The sequence below is a fragment of the Amyelois transitella genome, chromosome 15 (genome assembly GCF_032362555.1).
Source record: "Amyelois transitella isolate CPQ chromosome 15, ilAmyTran1.1, whole genome shotgun sequence".
In the NCBI taxonomy this organism is placed as follows: Eukaryota; Metazoa; Arthropoda; class Insecta; order Lepidoptera; family Pyralidae; genus Amyelois; species Amyelois transitella.
In genome coordinates, this window is record NC_083518.1 from 3,777,634 (window position 1) to 3,798,378 (window position 20,745).

Below are 20,745 nucleotides of genomic sequence, written 5' to 3' on the forward strand. Positions count from 1 at the left end.
CAAAGTCACATTATCTACGAGTAGGTATGTACAAGAAATAAGAGAACTAATCTACAGTGTTAGAGGTACTATCTTTAAAGATTTTATAAAGTGACACTTTAAATCCATACTGACTCGCATTAGGTGAAAAAATATTATACTTGCATCAATACCTATGTTGGCGTTTAATATATCATTTAGTCGAATAATTCAGTGCTCTTTTAATATTGTACGGTACAGTACTTACAAATTCTTCAATTTAAACAGATCTTATCCTTACAGCAACTCTATAAAACAAAAAGATGCGCTTATAACAGTTATTAAGCGCTTATAACAGTTATTAATAAACTTATCGCAAGTAAATACTGCTAATAACCAAATTACAACAAGCAAATAACCTCTATCAATATTTGTACATAAATTTGCAGAACAGCCCTAACTTTGTTGCTTCTAATGTTTGTTGATTTGTTCACGTCCTTTCTCGGAATCGTAATGCCTATTGTAAGAACAAGCGGATCACCCGAGCAGTGCCAGAGACTTAAAAAACAAACCAGAAAATAAAGAAGTTCCATCTATAAAATGTATTATCAAAGTATGTAAACAGGCAACACAAATTTGATAACTAGTCTCAATGTTTTCTAAATATTCATCCTACTAATATTAAAAATGATAGAGCAAGTTTGTAAGAATGTGTGGATGTGTATTTGTTACTCTTTCACTTAAAATACACGCGTAGAATATAACCTGAAATAACATATTAGGTTTTTATCACGAAATTCCCACAAAGCGTAGCCCCTGGGCGCAGCTAGTGTTAAAAATGCAGTTTGTAAGTATGTTTGTTACTCTTTCACTAAAAACCTACTGGACGGATTTTGATGTTTTGTACACGGGTAGAATAATACATATATTGAAAATAACAATTTTTTCCAAAATTCCCATGGGAGTAAGTCCTAGGGCGCAGCTAGTAAGTTATGGGTTAGATTAGTTTTGTTTGATGTGATTTCAGATATGATTTTTTATAGTTATAAGCAATTTACTAAATACACAATTTACCTGTCACTCTTTCTGAATCACAAATCAGCTAAATGTGGCCCACTCGTAAGCCTGGTGACTGTTGGCTCTGATTACCCCGTAAAAATTAAATATTTGTGTATATTTTTTTATGTTAAAGGCGCGGTACTTCGTGCAATTAATGCTCGAAGCAAAAATGTATATTAGTAAATTAAACAAAGCAAAAGTAATTTTATATTACGTCTCATTTCGGTGTAGTTTATAGCAGGTGTGGCATACAAATGAAGTTTAATGCAGGCTGGTAGTTGCACCTGTAACAGATGATCTCCTTCGACGTGCGCTCACATTTTCTACCAACAACATATTTGATGCCTTTACAAGCAAATGAAGTAATAATGAATAATATAACCTTTTCCTTTCTATAAAAAAGACAATGGGTGGATTATTAAGTATATTCCAACACTAAAGAAATTTTATTATTAGAAGTCTGACCGCGGCTTCACGCGCACACTTGACGTTTATTGCAAATTGTGTTCGCTTGACAAAATTTCGTTTAAGATAGTATATATCATAGACAAGATATACGTATGTAGTGTTGTTTTATTTTTTAGATTTTTGTGTTGTTATTGTACGCGCCAGACACGTGTATCTTAGGGCTTACGTACCTATTATTTTTTGCCATCCATAGTCATAAGATAAATATAGACTGACGGTATATTTGCGCAATGCGTAAGCTATTTTGATTGACACACCGTACATACCTACTTAACTTACATATTATCACGTCTTTATTCCAAATGAATTGAACAGAGTCTCAGATTGTAAAGCGGAACACGTATGGCTTTTGTGGGCTTTTTAAATTGATAAACATTGGCTTTAAGTTAGTAACATTTCTTCTTTTTCTTAAATTTAACAGCTAAGTTTTGTCGGTGAGTTAAGTAGAGCTTCCTCCATTTATAATATATAATATATATAAATAACTTTTCTCTGTTATTTTTTTTTGTTGGTATTTTGGAACGTTTACTTTTTGCTTTATTTGATCAAAATATTATTTACTTCTTACCAATTTTTATTGCTTAACTCCTTATATAATGATTTTCGTAATGATGCAGAGTTTTAGAATTTATGAATGTTTATCAATAAAAAGGGAAATAATTTCTCATCTCCGAACATCTCCGGTCCTCGTAGATCACAAATAACCGGGATAAATTCAGGAAGATTTAAGCATGTGTTTTAGGTCGTTAGGTTTTTGAACTATCTTTTGATCTATTATTTGAATTAACATTGATTTTATTTGTTTCAGATTACATCGCAAGGTATGGCCGGATGGCGGAGCAGGCTGCAAGGAGAAAGTTCTGGCAAATTCTATCAGCTGTCGAGTACTGTCACGAAAGGCGGATCGTGCACAGGGATCTTAAGGTTAATGTTAAATATTTACTTAAGTTTACCTACAACCTTAATTACATTTGCAAAAAAATTGAAACTCAGAATACAATTTTCCGATATTAGCGCATACATACGAATGATTAACAACTATTTGAATCACAAGTCTATCATCAAGCCAAAAAGCTGAGACGTGTCTATATGTTTATGTATTAACCAAATATTACATAGCGTAGGTAAGTCATATGATCTTTTACGCAAATACTAGATAATGGTACTTATGTGACGATTAAGATAAGTTTTAAGATTAGATTGTGTCAAACACCTTATTCAATTGAACACACTGATACAAAAAACGTAGAAAACAAGAAGTTTGAAGACCGAAATTACTTACAAGGGCTGAAGCATTATATAACATAATATAAAATTATTTTTGCACCAATATTTACACCAACTTTTAATATTTAAAAGAAAGTAATATCGGTTAATGTAATCTTACGCATTAAAGTCATGTTAACCTCTTCCCAAATTATAGAGGGTCAGGGAAAATCGTCTTTTATTTTTTTACCAATAGGCCAGCCGCCTGCCAAACGTCAACCCTTCTCAGAAATAAGCAGTAAAGCGCTCGTGGGTTACCCTAGCCCCAGAACCTTGTTAAGATTTTCCTCAACAATATACTAATTATTTATTACGAAATTACTATTGAAAAGCACAAAAACGTGATTTTCAATATTTTGATATAAACATATAAATTAGTAACCACCTAGTTTCCATAATTTAAACAATTATTAAGACCAAAATGAAATTTCACTGAAACCACAGGCAAACGATAGTCACATACTCGTACCTAATACTTTTCTCATTTACGACAGATACTTTCAACAGATTTTCGTGTTGCCTTAGTATCGATATCGAATAACTTTCTCGTTGGCAAGTCATCGAGTTCTATACCAAACTTTTCCCATTTAGGCGGAGAACTTATTACTGGACGCGAACATGAATATCAAGATAGCCGACTTCGGATTCAGTAACTACTACGCCACTGGAGAACTCCTGGCGACTTGGTGCGGGTCCCCTCCCTACGCCGCCCCAGAGGTCTTCGAAGGAAAGCGGTACACCGGACCAGAAATTGACATATGGGTACGATATTACATTTTTCCGTTTCACAATATTGGCCGCGGAATGGCTGCGGAATTTTGTACAATATGCTTATATCGAATGTAATAAGACGGCAAATAACTTAGTCTTGAATTGTAATATTGAGTAAACAAATAAGGTCAAATTTAATGGTTACGCAGTCAAGACATAATATTAACAAGAAGGATACAACACTATCCTTGAAGAGATCTCTTAATGGGATAAGTCCGCCATTGCAATTAATTCCTTCCTATGTACCTACTTCCTTTTGTAATGAAAATTCTGTGCAATAGAGAAATTAACAAATAAAAAATCCATATTTATAGATTATTATTAATATTAATTAACTTATTCTCTGCACAGAGTCTCGGAGTGGTGCTTTACGTGCTGGTCTGCGGAGCACTGCCCTTTGACGGCTCCACCCTCCAGTCGTTAAGGGATCGGGTACTGTCGGGAAGATTCAGGATACCCTACTTTATGAGCGAAGGTAAGTTCCATTGTAGACTATAAAATGCGACTATTTGGCGATGCATTGGATGCATTGCATGCATAGATTGCATGGCATTGTGTATCGTCAGTTTCATCTGTTATCAAAACCAAGGTAACCTTCGAGTTTATGATTCTGTCGAGAAGCTAAAATTGTTTGTAAACGGTTATAGCCTCCAACAAGGCAACAGCTTTCGTTAAGTACTTCTCCAAGCAGTTAGATTCATTCATTAAAAATAATTGCGTAATTATTTAGGGCTTAAAATACTTGGTACTGTGCCAAGTGTACATTTTGTAAGCCACGCCTGACCGTAGCCACTTCATATGACAAAAACATTTATTATCACGATTACTTCCTAAGTTTTTTCTCGTTTATAAAAACGTATTCCTACCGCATTTTTAGCTTTTAGTTTCAAAGAACGGGGTTCGTATGTAATGTAAATTTTGCATCTGGTAAAAGAGTACTTGACTTTGGTATTTGTAGAAAATGTTTTTAAAAGTATTCTTTTATCAGTTCCTACAACATCCCAAGAAATAAAGAGGTAATTTTTTATCGAAAATACATGGCCTTTATTATTTGAGATTTTAACTAGAGATCTTATGCAAATTATATTACATTTTAATTTTTTAAGCCATAACCAAACCGTGGACTTCCAGTCTAGGCAATTTTTTACCTATAGTTAGGATAAAAAAACGTGATTACATGTGTATGGTAAAAGTATTTAATACACTGTAAAAAAAAACTTTCAGTCTTATCATTAAACTACAAACTCAAGAAAACTGAGTTCCCAATAGCCCCCAGCAATTAAGCGAAGCCTGTACTACCGAAAACGAGTCTTTCGACTTCACTAATTTTCTAATTAAGATTCTCGAAGATTGGACAGATCCTTTAATTTGTTCAAGCCCAAGGATCCTAACTTGAGAAAATGGTTTGCAAGTTTCACGCCCTTTAAAAGTGTCTGATTACTTTCATTTTTATACAACGGCGCCTGCGACTTCGTTCGCTGTAAAAAATCACTGATAATCTCAACTCTCAATAAGCTATAACAAACAGCTCAACATAATAAAAAAAAGCTGAATAAAGGGGTTATTGCCCCTTACAGGGGTCGGGGACGAAATGTCAATGTCAATGTCATGTACCTATCAGTTTTTAAGATGGACCAAGCCAAACACATTAGAGAAAACCGCATTCAAATCGGAGTAATAGTTTTTGCGTAATGCGAGTACAAACATAATCGTACTGTCTGCATCTGCATGACAGTGAGACAGAAATTCTAACAATTATAATATTTAATCTCTTGTGTAGATCCCCTTTTTGGTAATATCTTTTAAGTGCAGACATTGGTCAGTTACAGTTTTATTATATGTACGGATGTTTTACGTTATCCTTATGAAGTACGAACTTTTCATTTAGATTCTGTAATTTATGTTTGACTAATGAATCTTTCTCTTTTAGTACCTTCGTTTTATTAAAATAACATCAAAGAAAAGCTAACTTATTAAAACCGACTTCTCTTTGAGTGTCTATCCGTTATTTTGTTTTAAACTTTTTATGCCGTTTGTGAGATTTCATGTCAACAAGTTGAAAATTCTGGAAACACTCCATTCTACTGAATAAACATTGAGAGCCGCATTCAAAGTAACTTGAAGAGAAACATCTATAGGCTACGTGTATAAACATTTTTGATAAGCCTTAAGTCTTATTGGTACCTGTACGATTTCGAAAGTAACAATGCAGGTAGACAGAGCATGTAATCCCTTGGTGCCATGTGGTTGCCGGCACGAATAAAAAAAAATAGAACCACTCCTTCTCCTTCCCACGGATGTCGTAAAAGGCGACTAAGGGATATGCTTATATACTTGTGATTCTTCTTTTAGGCGATGGGCTAGCAACCTGTCACTATTTGAATCTCAATTCTATAATCAAACCAAAAAGCTGAACGTGGTGTTTCAGTCTTTTTACTGTTTATTGGCCCTGTTTACCCCGCAAGTGATATAGACGTGACTACTATATGTATGTATGTAATCCCTTGGTGCAATAAATAATTAGTATTGGTCATAACTAAAGTCGGAGGCCCGGCTGAAAAAGACCGCCCAGCCCAGGATAATTAGGGTAGTTTCACGTATGCAAACATACATACAGACACACCTTGGTTGGTACCGGGTTTAATAATATATATAGTTATACATTTTTTACTAATATCACAAAACAATAGTATAATTACACGGTTATTTTAACATACACTTAGTTACGGGTAGTGATAGAAATTTTGTCAAACTGTTGTAACAACATTAAAGGCCCTTTGCTTACAAAATTCCCTTTGGGTTTACTATAAATCATTACACGTAATTGCGATGTAGGTATGTAATACGTAATAAGAAACAACTAAGGAACTCAATTTTAAACTGACATGGGTGAATTACGTGATATGTTAATGACAGCTTCGGAACGGAAATTACTCACTTGATAAAATGTTAGCAAATTTAAACACAAATGTGTTTTAGCAATGGTTTTATATAAATGGAAAATATATATGTATATGTTGCAGTCAAAACTCTTAACCAGTCAAAAGTACTTTTGACTAGCAACAAAAAAGCTTTTTGGGTGGTTTACAAAAAAAATACCTAACACTCGAAGGGTGATCGCTCGCTGCGCTCGCGATCACCCTTCGAACCTATCACATGCATGTCGCGTCTGAGAACAATGTCCGAAAAGAATACGACTACTTATTTGTTAGTAAGAGCGCGTACCTGCTTCATGCAGCAACGGTCAAAAGTACTTTTAACTGATTTTGCTAGTCAATAGTACTTTTGACTGGTTAAGTGCTAGTCAATAGTACTTTTGACTGGTTAAGAGTTTTGACTGTGACATATATATACATACATACAATACACACAGTCATGTATATAACCAGAGAGAGTAGATAGAGCCAACAGTCTTGAGAAGACTAAAGGACCACTTTCTGCTGTATGGCTTTATGATGGAATTGAGATTCAAATAGTGTCTTCGTCTTTTACGACATCCATGGAAAAGATATTAAGTGGTTCTATTCTAAAGTTTGCGTTTATCCGTAACATACGTAACTTGCGGGGTAAACAGAGCCAATATTCTTGAAAAGACTGAAAGCGAAAGACTACATACAACTATGTATTTAAACTATACTTAAACTGGGATATTTTCTGCATTTGACGCAAATGTGAGGTGTCAATTGATTTTATTGATTAATCTACAACTAGGCTAGAAAGGCGGATGAGGAAGATAAAAATTAATGAAATCGATAAGGGGACGGCCGCTTGCGTCACCGCGCGCTCAATCATGCATCCCGACGGCAACCGACCACCATTTTCTTCGCTACATTGCCTTTATAATCGACATTATTAAGCATATTATTGGATAACTTTCGCATGTACTCCCATCATGTAACATAGAGGTAATTGCAACAACCTGTTCAAAAATTTCCACGTCCAATTAACGGTGAAAATTCTGCGCCGAATTTCATTTTCAATTAGACATCTTATGGAATAGTGCGACGCCAAAAAAGAAAATATATGTACCCTATTTCAATATGAATTTACTTTAGTTTTCAGTAGTTCAAACAAAACGTTGAAATTACGCACAATATAGTAATCACCGTAGATTACTTAAGTAATCATTGAAAACATAAAACTACGTGACAATCAAATCCGTTTGTATAATCTTTTTAATAGATGTCAATTGTCAATAAACGTTTGACGCAAATGAGATTGTGATTAAGGAATTAAGATAATTACTTATAATATTTTTATGATGATTTTTAGGAGTTATCAGTTACTAGTATTTTCTCATGTATGTACTTACACGTGCAGAGTATTTTTAGTCGTGCGTTTTTTCCTTAAAGTTGAGTTGAACTTCACTCCATATTCCTGTGGATAAAAATACAATTTACCACCTACTTATGTACCAAAAGCCCAAGTTATTAATCTACATCTAGAAAAATTATTAGATTTAATTTCGGATGAAATAATTATAAGGTATACTCAACGGAATATATATTAATACTTTTGAGGTGCAAAAGTTTAAAAAAATAAAAATTTGTCTATACTCTAACGCAGAAATAATACGAGTTAGTAAAAGTCGTACATCCATCACCTTCATAAAACTTTCTTCAGCTACGTCATATTTAACCTAACAGCCCTTCGGTTGTTTAGCCATGACGTAGGTTAAGTACCTTCACGTTTCGTTGCTCGATAAGAACTATACGATGACGCTGGTTCCAGAAATAGTGCTAGGTGAACTGCGTCGATACAAATCTACTTTGACGCAATAACTTAGGGTGCGTTTCCACTAAAATGGAGATGAAGTGAATTTGACAGCTTGTCGATAGCCTAGAGCTTGTTGAGATAAAGCCGGCGATGAACTTTCATCACTTTTACTTCTATGTGAAAATATAGTGCAGTTAAAGGCAGAAAATCAGTTATGAACAGGGCTTAGGTTTTCTGGGGTGGACTGTTCCTTGGGAAAATTGTAAAATAGATACTATAAGACTTGTGTTTTAAATTTTTTTATACCTAACTACGGTTTTGAAAGCTAAAAAAAAAAGAAAAGAAATATGAAATTCTTTAATAAAATTTACCTGACTTTCTATGGCTTGAAATTTAGGCTGTGCAGGTCTATTGGTAATGTTTTTTGTTATATTACTTCAATCTTATGTTTTTTACACATTACCTAATTAATTTATAAAAAGAAGTAGCTTACAGTCTTCAAAGTTTTATGAAAATTGCAGCGAATATTTTAAAAATTAAACTGAATGCTATGGACAGCTCTGAAAGTACCTACTGCTGCAAAAACTTTGCTGGACCATTTGAGGGTTGTTAAAGCACTCGAAACTTCGGCTTCGGCAAAACAATTCTACTCTACTACACTTTTCAAGTAGACACCAACTGGATGCGGAATAGAAACAATTGTTATGAACGTCACTTCGTTTTCTGTTTTTACTTATTGTTAGTTCGCAGAAACTGTCCTAGATGTCGCATTTCCCTGAGCTATTGTTTCTCTTTTTTTCATTATAATTCAATCTCGTAGTACAGTGGAGACAGAATGGGTTCAAACATTCTTTGTACGTATTAACGTGCACGTAGCATTTACTTAGATTGGACATACCATTTGCAAGAAAACAAATAGTTTTGGTCATAAAATACTACGTATATTGGATGTACAGTTGCAAAACTTTATATATAATTTTAGGTAAATCTTATATGAAAAAGTATGTGCGAAGTTTTGCAGCTGACCGTGTATGTATAATGTATTCCTGCTAAAAAAAATTACATAGTAAGAAGTCATATCATTTACATATATTCTCATTACAGCGGCGAAACATTTTTGCCCAGCTTACTACATACGCTTCTCGTAACAACTCTTATTTTATTCAAGAAGGTTGGACATTACAAGGCCTTTGCGCCCTTCTCTTATTTGGGTAATAGCTACGAGAGGGTTCCACGTGACATGAGTAGACATAGTACTATTGAGTAAATTAAGTACAATAAAGAAAATATTCTCAAAACATGTTGAGAAAGCATAAAATGGCACCTTTGGTAATAGAAGTACGATAACGGTCTAAGCGAGAAGTAACATTTTATAGCAGGATAGAATATTGAGTTTGAAATGGGAAATTTTTTAAGGGAAAATAGAGAATGAACTGTAAACTTCGCATCACTGAAATAGTCGATTGGACGTTTCGCATTTTGATGTTTGCTTGATTTTGCTAGGTAAAACAACATGTCAGCATTATAATAAGATTAAGATTACTTCAATCTGGAGATTCCACTTCAAAACCCTCAAACCATATAGCGATAGTGTAGACTTATAACTAGAAGACTTACTGGTATTAAATAAAGAGTCAGGCTCTGCGTTTTAGATGAACTGCTAATAATTGTAATGGGAATTGTTTGCGAAACACAAACTTAGATAATAGAAATGATTCAGAATGGCGTCATAAAGAGAGACTGTAACGATGATGGTAACATTCCATTCGCATCAAAGTTAGATAACTTGGAAAAAGTTCGCTGTTTATTCGGTTCAAATGAAAAGTTTCTTTTCGGGTTTTACAAAACTTTTTCTTAAACGGCCGTCTTGTCTTACTTTATTGAGTTTCGCACCCATTTCAAGTACAATTTCGCACTTTGGTATTTTAACCATCTATCTATACATACTTATGTATAATTACGTCTCTATACCTTACGAGATAGACAATTCCGATAGAACTGAGATTTAACATCTTTCATCTAAAACTGCAAATGCCAAATGGCATTAAATTCGCCATTTGTATTTTTTTTTGTGCAATAAAGTTTTTAATGAATAAATAAATAGCTTATATGTATAGTGATCTCGTACACTCTGCTATGTTTTAACTTAGATGCTTACATGTCCGTGAAATATTTCATGCCATTCATCACTCTGGAGGAACCCTCGTTACCGCGGCTAACTCGCAGATAATGCTGTATAACCAAAATCTGTACATGATTTATGAGCTTACTCCATTGTTGTTTTTAAAATTAAACAAAAACATAGAAAGAATATTGAAACATATTTTAGATTTTTATAGAGCAGTAGATTAGATATATGTAAATTAGCTATTAGTGGCTTGTGGGTATCACATGAGGCAAAAGAAGGAATAACGAAATAAATTTATTTTTTCATCAACTACTGTTTCGGCTTAGTTAAAAAATGTTCTAATTTTACTTAATGTATATTCTGAGTTTGGGACTAACAAACGGCTTATACCAACTTGTGCCTAAACTAAACCGAAACTGAGCACGCAGGAATTAAGGTCGCCAGGACTATATTCTATCTCAAGTTATATATTCTGTTGACACGACGTTGGTTTGGTTTAGTTTGTTTGCACGACGTCACTCATATAAAATTTATGAGATTCCTGACCATAAAATTTTCACACCAATAGCGAGCTTATATTTATGTATCACATGGCCTGATTTATGAATTATTCAGATTCGTAATAGAAATTTCGTGTCGCATAAAATTTCTTTGACTTTTGGCAAGTTCAGGGAAAGGCTTGATTCAGAAGCGGTCCAAATAAGTGAAATAAGTTTGTTCGGAACTTTTGCTGGGATTATAATCAACTATCTTTTGCCCGCGGCTTCGCCCGCGCAAATGTACTTTAAATCTAAAGATTATAATTATACGCCATAAAATTTCAGCCATTTTAAATAAATCTTGATAAATAAGCAGTAGAAAATCACTGTTAAATAAGTACAGGCTAATATTGTTCCGAGATACATTACAGAAGTTAAACTTACGATTTACTAGACACCAGATGGCGGAAAATAAATTTATTGCATAGAATTATAACAATTTTCCTAACGTTAAATTTCTAAATGATTTCATCAAAAGTGTGATAAAACCGTCTTCCAAAAATGATGATATCATCGAAACTTTCACGCGAAAGTGTCAGAAGATATTTAGAAATACAATGTCTATATGAACAAGCAGACTCATGATAAATGGTGATTGCTAAAAGACATCTCATGTCGTGGACACCGATGCGCAGACGCACGCAATGAATTACAACAGATACCTAGCTGGAAAAAATGTATATATTTGGAGCGAAATTTCACACCTGCTATTGTTGTCTTCATTTCATGTTTTTTTGGTTTTACTCGTATATTTTAACGTTGGAAACGGTTTTATTACTCATTTATTCTCATTATTACTCTCTCGGGAAAGAAGTTAAAGTAGTATGCAATTTAGCGAGCAAAACCGATTTGTAATAATCATACCTACTAGCTTTTAACACGTGACCTCTGTCCTATCTGACCTCCCTTAACTTGCCTAACGTAACACTATTTGGTTTATTGTAGTTTATGAAAATATATAAAACTCTATGTCGCGTGCTTGTATTAACGCCTTTTTAAGGTGCGTATAATTTATTTGCCTCTATGCTCATGTGCGTTGCTTGTTAAGTTTCCTTTCCTTTTGCGAAATTAATTAGTTCGCTCGCATGTTTATTGGTGTGAGCTAACATTAACACGAATACAATGTAAAATATATTTTCAGAATAATTAATGTTATGGTGCCCTAGAGATTTTTTTTAGAGTAATAATGATTTCGAGAGACACGCAATTCTTAAAATAGGTATTATCCGTGACTTTTGATCTTAAGCGATCATAGGTACGAGATCAATAAACTTTTTCCATCATAAATAGTATCTGGAGCTAATGAGAGGTATTGAACAATATTATAATTATTTTTTGCACGAGTGCGCCCCTTATATACTATAAGGTACCTAATGTTCAATTTTAAAACCTCGGGATTTGTATTGTATCTATCCTTGCCTGTGTCTAGTCTAGATCTCCATTTGTACTTTTATCAATATACATATTTTCCAGTTTACAATAAAGCGGCCTTATTTATGCTGCTTAGATCGCGCTATTTAGGAAGGTACTAAGAATAACTTTAATAAACCCTAATAATTTGTCGCATGCTTGTCAAGTCGTCCGGATATATAAGTTACTATGTATATATCACTCATGAAAAATGTATGTCGTTCCAACGGCGACCAGTCGCGTGACGTCACAGGCCCTCGTTGTGCTACATTAGCCTTTCATATCAATGCTGAAGAATATAAAACGGAATTTTAACTCGTTCGTCGAATGTTTTTTAAGTAAGAGGTCGAAATAATTTGCCCACTACTTATACCTATTTTGTGTACTTATTGAATTTGTAACTCACGGAAAATTCAGCTCTAAATAAATTATCAATTCGAGTAAATTAAAAATTACGAGTTTAGGTCAAAACTTAATTTTTGCAACTTGCAAAAATAAAGTGGTGAATTTGGATGAAATAAAAAAGTATGCAGGGCTCGTGTCAAGTAGAAAGAAAATATATTTGCCCACATCGGAAAATAGGCATTATTTTATGTACGTATGCTTTCTTCCGTATAAAAAAGTAGAAAATCGATTATTTTAATAACACTAACACAGTAATAGGGTTTTGCACATCTCATTATGGATTTCAATGACATATTTGTTATTGTATATTGCTATAAATTTTTATCCCTCCTGTAAACGACGTCGCAAATGCGTCAGCTGTAGTGTGGCATGTTTACAAGAATTTTATGGTGTAATTAGCCGTCGGCGGCGGATGACGGGCGGCCGGCGGCGCGGCAATGACGTCGCGACACTGACCTGAAGCTTTTATACGCTGGACTGCTGGCCGCAGTTTATATAATGATTCAATATGGATTTGGTTCCCCTGAAATGGTTGCGGAGGAGACAGAGATTTTTGTAAACTGACTTAACCAATCCGGCGTCATGGGCAAAAGGCGCAAACCGGGATCCTCTCTTGAGAAGGTAACCAAAATAGACACCAAAAGGGAGTATTTTAAATAATAAGATATACAAAAATATTTAAACATAAGTATGTTTAATGTTAAAGGATAGGCAGAACTAACTCGATGATAACCAAGGCCTCGGCTAATCAAAAGAATACACCTCGACTCGGCCGGGGACTGAACCCAGGATTGAGTCAATGGAATGTGCTGTGGAAGATTGTTATTTTACAATGTCCAGCGCAGCAAATTTAATGTCAGTGTGCCGCGGCCACTCGTAAAACCACCAAGTTCAGGGAGCTCGCATGACCGTCGCCAGGGCGCCCACCCGACTTTCCAACATTTTATAATAAACACCAACAAATTTTTCACGCGATTGCGTCAATGTTCAAGTAAAGCGCGCGATATTTGCGTCGGTAAAATTATTTATAGAATCGCCTGGCAGAACGTCTACTCATCGTCTTTATTTTAGAAAGAAGAGGGAAGGTAAATAACATAGTATTCACCAAACTACTCGGGATTGATGCGCTCTATGTTTTGTTTGCGCGAAGTACAGTTTTGAATGCGCGGCGACTATTTTCAGCATTCACGGCTCTGAGGTTAAACGAATATTTATAATCGGCTTCATCACTCGAATCGAAATCGAATGTTTTGTTAAAGGTGAGCGAAGATCGAGTGCTGCGAATAAAATATTTACATAAGATTATTTTTGGTTGCTCGACGGGCGTCACTCTCCCTCGGCATATGAAAGCAATTACTCGTATTTTCGATGAAATGACGCATGATCCGATGTTTTCTCAGGGGAGACAAATTGGGAAAGACCGTTTTATTAATATTCTATGAATAGGAGGAAAACCAGGTATTGATTATCAAGTGGTGGTCGCTAAATATTGATTACCAGATGCCAGCCGCTCATCGGCCGCTGTATTTTTACAATATGGTACGTCACTTTGTCATGAGTTGTAGAATGTCATAAAACAAAAAGTTCTTTTGTTATGACACGCTGTTATAGCATGATTGTATTTAGCACCCGAATTGGATAGCAACCGATCAAAGTTCCAAAGTTCTTATTGGACATACACCTATTAACATATTATTTACGTACACACTTCGAAATAGTACAGACTTTAATTGGTGGGAGATTCCCAAATAGAGTTAACTGAATTTAAGCTCAGCTAGTATACATTTTTTTCTACTTTTATATTATACTATTAGAAGATAGTCATTTTTTCTACAAATAAACTTATAATGAAAGACTAGTTAAATTAGCTTAATGTTTCCAAAATAATGGAATCGGAAGCAGACCTAAAGTATCTGGTTTTATCTGCTAGCCGTTAGCTCGGTTCTAACAGTCGGTCGGGTTAAACCCAGGATTTCGCTGGGGTAATCCAAACGGAATTTGAGGTTAAAATCGTGCAAATACCTTGGAAGTATTAGCACTTTTTTCCTCAGTTATATAACAATCTTAGGTAGATAATGTACGTTTTAGAGGAATGTTACTGCTAGTTCAGTAGGTATAATGAAATACAAATTCTTTATTTCCATCGATTTCCAAATTCCACATAAGTTCAACAGATATAATAATAAGATATAGACAATTTTTTAGATTTTAAGATATAGACAAATTCAGAAACAGATTTTAATGTAGACAATCTTAATATGTCTTATATTGCAAAGAATTTGAATTAACATGAACATATTTTAATTACTTATGTCTCATTTTCTAAGAAAATTCCTAGATAGGATTTCTTTTAAATATTTACCAACAAACAATCAATATTTTAGGTATGACTTTCTACGAAATATTGTCGTAGAATTTATTGCTTAATAATGATTGAAAACCACTCCATATATTTCAAATACTCGTATTTTTGTAAATAATAATTCATATCTCTGTAGGTGGTTATAATGACGTAAGTAATCCTCTTATGGCCACAAGAGCCTTAATGACCCGCCCACTTCGCACTTAATATCGCAAATTTGTGGCAAAATAATTGTTTACCTTAATATTGAGAACGACGAAATATCATAAATAGCTACTTAAAACCTACATGTTTGGTATTTTGAGGAGAAATATAATACAATCGGTATGATTGCTGGCACGTGTAACGATATCGTTATGAAAATATTCTTTGACAAATCTTTCATACTTCGCTAAAATGGGCAAGATGAAAGCCCTTTTTGTCTGAATTTTAGATTTGTTATAGAAGGAAATGTTTGGTTTAAATTATTTAAATTCATATAATTGTTATGTATGTAGAAAACTATAATCTATTCATCAGCTTCTTAACAAATAACATGCACAAAAATGTATCAAATCTAACAGAATAGCAGATGTGTGTAAATATTTCATATCTGAAAAAAAAATTAAGAAAAATCCCACTTGTTAAAAAAGACCAAGACCTCTGATAAAGGGTAACTACGGCGGGCATAATCAACTTACTCGATATTAGCAGATACGGCAAATATTTTCACAAGTAGGTAAATCAAATAAATTTTTACAGAGAAACCATATTTAAAATCGCGCGATTGTGCCACCATTTTTCGCTATAAGTGGGCAATTGGGAAACTCGCGGTAGCTTAAAACTTCTTATTCAAAATCATTTTTCAAAGTCTAAATCACCGTTATTCTTACGATTCATGTACAAATATCGTGTTCTCACGGTGTTAAACACAAAGTGGTGACGTTATTGTAAGTACAGCGTTCGGCTAATGCCCAGGCCCCTGACCTTTGAGTACTTTCTACCTCGCGAAGCCTCCGCCGTGCCACGAGTGCGTCACTTCAAACAAGCACATGGGTAAGATTGCTATTCCGTTGCTGCTAATCATGGGTATACAAGTTGAAAAAGTTTTTTTTTGTTTGATGAGATATTTATAATATTTATTAGGAATAACAAACAACTATGATATAAGAACATATAAAAGACTTTCGTCTTTTCAAAATGATTTGCAATTAATATGAAAAAAAAACAACTTCTTAAACTCAAAAAGCACACTTCATCTCAAAAATCTCGGCTGCAGGAAGTTCACTGTTGGACACTCTTTCTTTTATCTTCGCGCGTTCTCGGTTGCACCCTCAATGATTTGTGCAGGCTACGGGATCCGCTTCTTCACGGTTATTACTAAGCTTGTAATAAACTAAAACAAAGAAATAATAAAAATGAAAAATGCCTAATTGAAATTAAATATCTTTACGGTAAATGTAGTAACTTATAATCATCACCCATTTGTCTGTAGCAATGAAATAGTGCCTTATCTTGAATCACGTGCAATTACCAGCACATGGTACAAGTTTGATGCGAGTGCATTTACCTACTTGCAATCAATTATATTATGTTGTTTTGATTATATATGTGCTGGATGTGTCATTAGGCTGGTGTTTACAATATTGCATAATACCATGTAATATACATTTTGTATTACGACATAATAATCTGTTGCGGAGATTTAAACTATTATTTAAGTGTTAAATTATCATTGTCAGCCTAATAGGTTTTTTTAAACTTGATTTAAAAAGGTTGATCAGGAAAGCTTCAAATGAAAACTTACTTTTTAATTTAATAATTCATATATTCATTAATAATTTCAATGGCAAAATTTTATTTTCTTCTTCACGTCCGAATAAAGTAATGGATTAGAGTAATATATATTATTTTGATATTATCTATTTTTAATAGTTCATATTGTAATTACAAATACTTATCAAAGAAGAAATCGCTAGTCAATTGCTCAATTTCGTTTATGACGCACTCCGCACCTGATATCTAATTAATAAATAAATGAAATAGTACTTAATTTAAAAAAATAATAAAGTTAATCTCGCAGTCATTCGTGTCATTATCATATAACGTGCTCATGCATAAACAAATTAGTACAAACATACAAGCTGTTAATAAGTTTACAGGAGGCATTGACTCTGATCTTTTCAGCTGCCGTCGTCACAAAATACCTACGTATGTGGCGAACGATCAATTATTATTTTATATCTAGCTGCATATTTTTTCTGGTGGATATTTTTGTTCGATTTTCTTTTTTATTCACACTTATTAGTTTTTTTTAATAAAGTAAGAAAGATTTTATAACACTGTATAAATGGATTTAACTGAGCGCGTCTGATTGTTTAAGAGGTACCGTACCTATAAGAGGGCTGTCTGCAAAATCTTTTACTTGCGAGTGTGTAAATCAACTATGGGGTCGCTTTGTTCACGGTAACGAAGCCACGTGCAAAAATACTATTTAGTTAATTAGGTATGTTACACGACTTTTTTCTTAATTATTATGAAATGTTGTCAATGAACGAAGCTATTTGGACATTTCTTTAATGTGTCTTTGTTATCATTCAAAAACATGCCTACAGCTAATCGGGGTTAACGACCAGAACGATTAAATTCCGTCCTCTGCACTGTTAATTGTTCAATTGACCTCGAATACCTATCGATGCACCAGCTGATAAAAAAAATTCAAGCCATTAAAAAAATATGACGTCGAGTCTAGCCTATTGTGGACAGTGATTATATTACACTTAATCTGACGTAAATATTTACTCGTACCTATACGTAAGTAACGTCGTATTTATAATTAAGTAACTTATATAGATTTGTGTCATTTTATGTTTCTAAGTGTGGCTAAAACCAAACAATTAACATGTTGCAACCCAAGCTGGTATTTCATTAGTCTTTGTGAGACTGTCGGCTCTATCAACCCCGTAAGAGCTTTAAACCTGATGCATGCATGTTAATCTGGCAACGAACCTAAATCTTTCAACGATAAATAAAGTTGTAAATAAGTTTTTTTTGGGTATCTAGTTAAAGATTTCAGTTACCCACTTATTCAAAATGTTCAACCAAACATTTCGGTTACCTACTTACTGAAATGTTTAACTAAACATAGGATATTTCCTGTCTACTGAAATGAGTATAAATTTTCCACACAAATGGAAGTAATTGAAGCGTCAAAATGAGAAAGCAGTACACAGGTGTAGCATTCAATATACTTACACCTACTTAATGTAGGAAAGTGATAATATATATGTATTTTATTTTCATATTTTAGCCTGTCTGTACGTACTGTTTTGTGCGTTTTTGTTATGATTGCTTCTTCGTGATAATATTATGTTTACTTCAGCATACTATTTGGTTTATTTTTATATCTACCAATGCGTCATTAATGTTGTATAAATAGCGAGTTCTTTATAAACTTTCTCGAGATAACTTTAATACCTAGTATTTTTACGTAGAGTTGTTGACAGTCAGGTTCAGACGTAGTTCTTGGTAATGTGCACTGTTTATATTAATTTAAATGTATCCTATAGCAATATTCTTAAGGTTGTCTGGAAGAGATTGCTTTTTGCGATAAGGCCCCCTTTTGTGCATTACCTTAAGAATGTTTTGTGGACTTTAAATTGGTAAAAGTATAACATTTTAGTGTTTATTAGTAATTAAGATATTTCATTCATTCTTACATCAAAGTTACATAACTTACATAACTTTGCAACTATAAATTCGTCAGTGAAAACACGAGATGTATCTTTCTATTGCTATTAAAAGCTGCAAAATTCTACGAAAGTATCTGCTGATGACATAACCTAAATAAACATACATACGTGGTTACTGGAATTCTCCATAACCAAACAAACAAGTTGATGAAAATTTAAATTATATTACACAACAGGCGACCTTCATTGGGTTTCCAGTCCAATGTTATTTACGAGAACGCTATAGGGAGCTGACGTTAGGTAGCATTTTAATGCTTCTGCATATTTATGCAACCGCTCTTTGAAACTACCATGTCAAAGAACGCTCTCTGAAACAGATTTGTGTTTTAATTGGAATCATATATAAAAATAATTAAAAAGACGAATCTGTAAAGTATGAGAGAATAAGACAAACTGAATTATCCAGAATCCATATTCTATATTAATTAAAAAACAATAACGATGAGCTCAACCATTTTTCTGGATAACTCAGAAAAAATGGAACAAACCTAAATGAGAAAAGATCAGTAAAAATAAATTAGTTTTTTTGTGGAATAAAATGAACAATAATGAGACAAACTGAACACAAATTACTGTGGAAACAAAAAGTGAGGCGCACCCTTTGGTCTAGAATGTAAATTCAGTCACAAATCACGAAGAGTAGCAAAAACATAGACAGGCGTTATCAGAAGGTGGTTGATTTATATTCATTGCATTTTAAGATTACCTTCGATTCAATGTTTTTTTTATCAGAGATATTTTAAAGCTTCAATGCTGGTCTGATAGCGAGGGCTAAACATTGTGTGCCAACTGCTTCTCTTTCCACGTAGATTATAAAAGTGTGAGTCTTCTACTTCTAGGCGATTGGCTAGCAAGCACCCTGTCACTATCTGAACCTCTTGGGTTCAATCTTCAAAATGATTGAGACATTTAAGTCTTATGAATATAATGCCAATGAATGTAATATGTCTCTGTCTACCCTAATCCTTGTTCATAAAACGAATTGTATAATTCATTACAGACTGCGAATCATTGATCCGCAAGATGTTGGTGCTGGAACCTATGAAGCGATATACCATAGAGCAGATCAAGAAGCACCGGTGGATGGCAGCGGAGCCATACGTGGTGCCGTCGGTTGTGGCAGACCCGGCCCGGAGCCCTGCGCACGCGCCTGTACATCATGAGCCTAACGAACAGGTGCTGAGATTGATGCAGAGTTTGGGAATCGACCCTGTTAAAACTAAAGAGGTAATAATATCAATAAACCAAGTAACTGTTATAATAAATGAGAATTTGAAAGTTCATCCAAATTTTGGATCTTTAACTGGAAATGTATTTGTTTCTTGTGGAATCAATGAGATAAGTATAGTGCGTGAGAAAACTTCTAACTATATAAGGGTCAACAATTAATAATTTGTTTTGTTTTAATCTATTGTGTCCCTATTTATATGTAGATAGACAAAAATAGATTCAAAGAAGTCACCACAATATGACCACAAATGTTTTACAATTGATGCAGAAACCTCATAATTTTGCGGTCAAGTCCACGTAATGGAAATAAAATGTGCGGTGAATATGACCTTGTTTAAAAATATGTTTTAATGACAATTTCTTTTGAAACGTACAAAATTCAAACTTTCTGGTACTTAAATAAATTTTATATATTTTTCAATTTATTTTTAAATATTTATAAATTTTTAACAATTTTCAGAGTCTCCGATCCAATAGTTACGATCATCATGCAGCAATCTACCTTCTTTTATTGGAACGTCTTCGAGCGAGGGCGGCCAGTGGGGCAACTGTGGCGTGCTCTGAAGCAAGAAATAGACCTTCCAGACGACCTTCTTCTGTGGCGGACCAAGCTCTTTCAAGAGACGTCCATGACGGAAGAAGAGAACATCATACGAGGTAAGGAACTTTTCAGCAAAGGCTTTTAAATAATAATACTTATTA

The 20,745-nt window shown here is 33.9% G+C and overlaps 1 protein-coding gene across 1 annotated transcript in view; it reads left to right on the top strand.

Annotated features, from left to right (window-relative positions):
- Positions 1 to 20,745, top strand: part of LOC106135736 (serine/threonine-protein kinase SIK2) — a 52,458-nt gene that overhangs the window by 28,028 nt on the left and 3,685 nt on the right. The window contains exons 4-8 of the mRNA XM_060948047.1: positions 2,294 to 2,409; positions 3,343 to 3,513; positions 3,874 to 3,997; positions 19,814 to 20,040; positions 20,504 to 20,700. Coding sequence (XP_060804030.1) covers positions 2,294 to 2,409; positions 3,343 to 3,513; positions 3,874 to 3,997; positions 19,814 to 20,040; positions 20,504 to 20,700 — 835 coding nt within the window. The remainder of the gene's footprint in view (positions 1 to 2,293; positions 2,410 to 3,342; positions 3,514 to 3,873; positions 3,998 to 19,813; positions 20,041 to 20,503; positions 20,701 to 20,745) is intronic.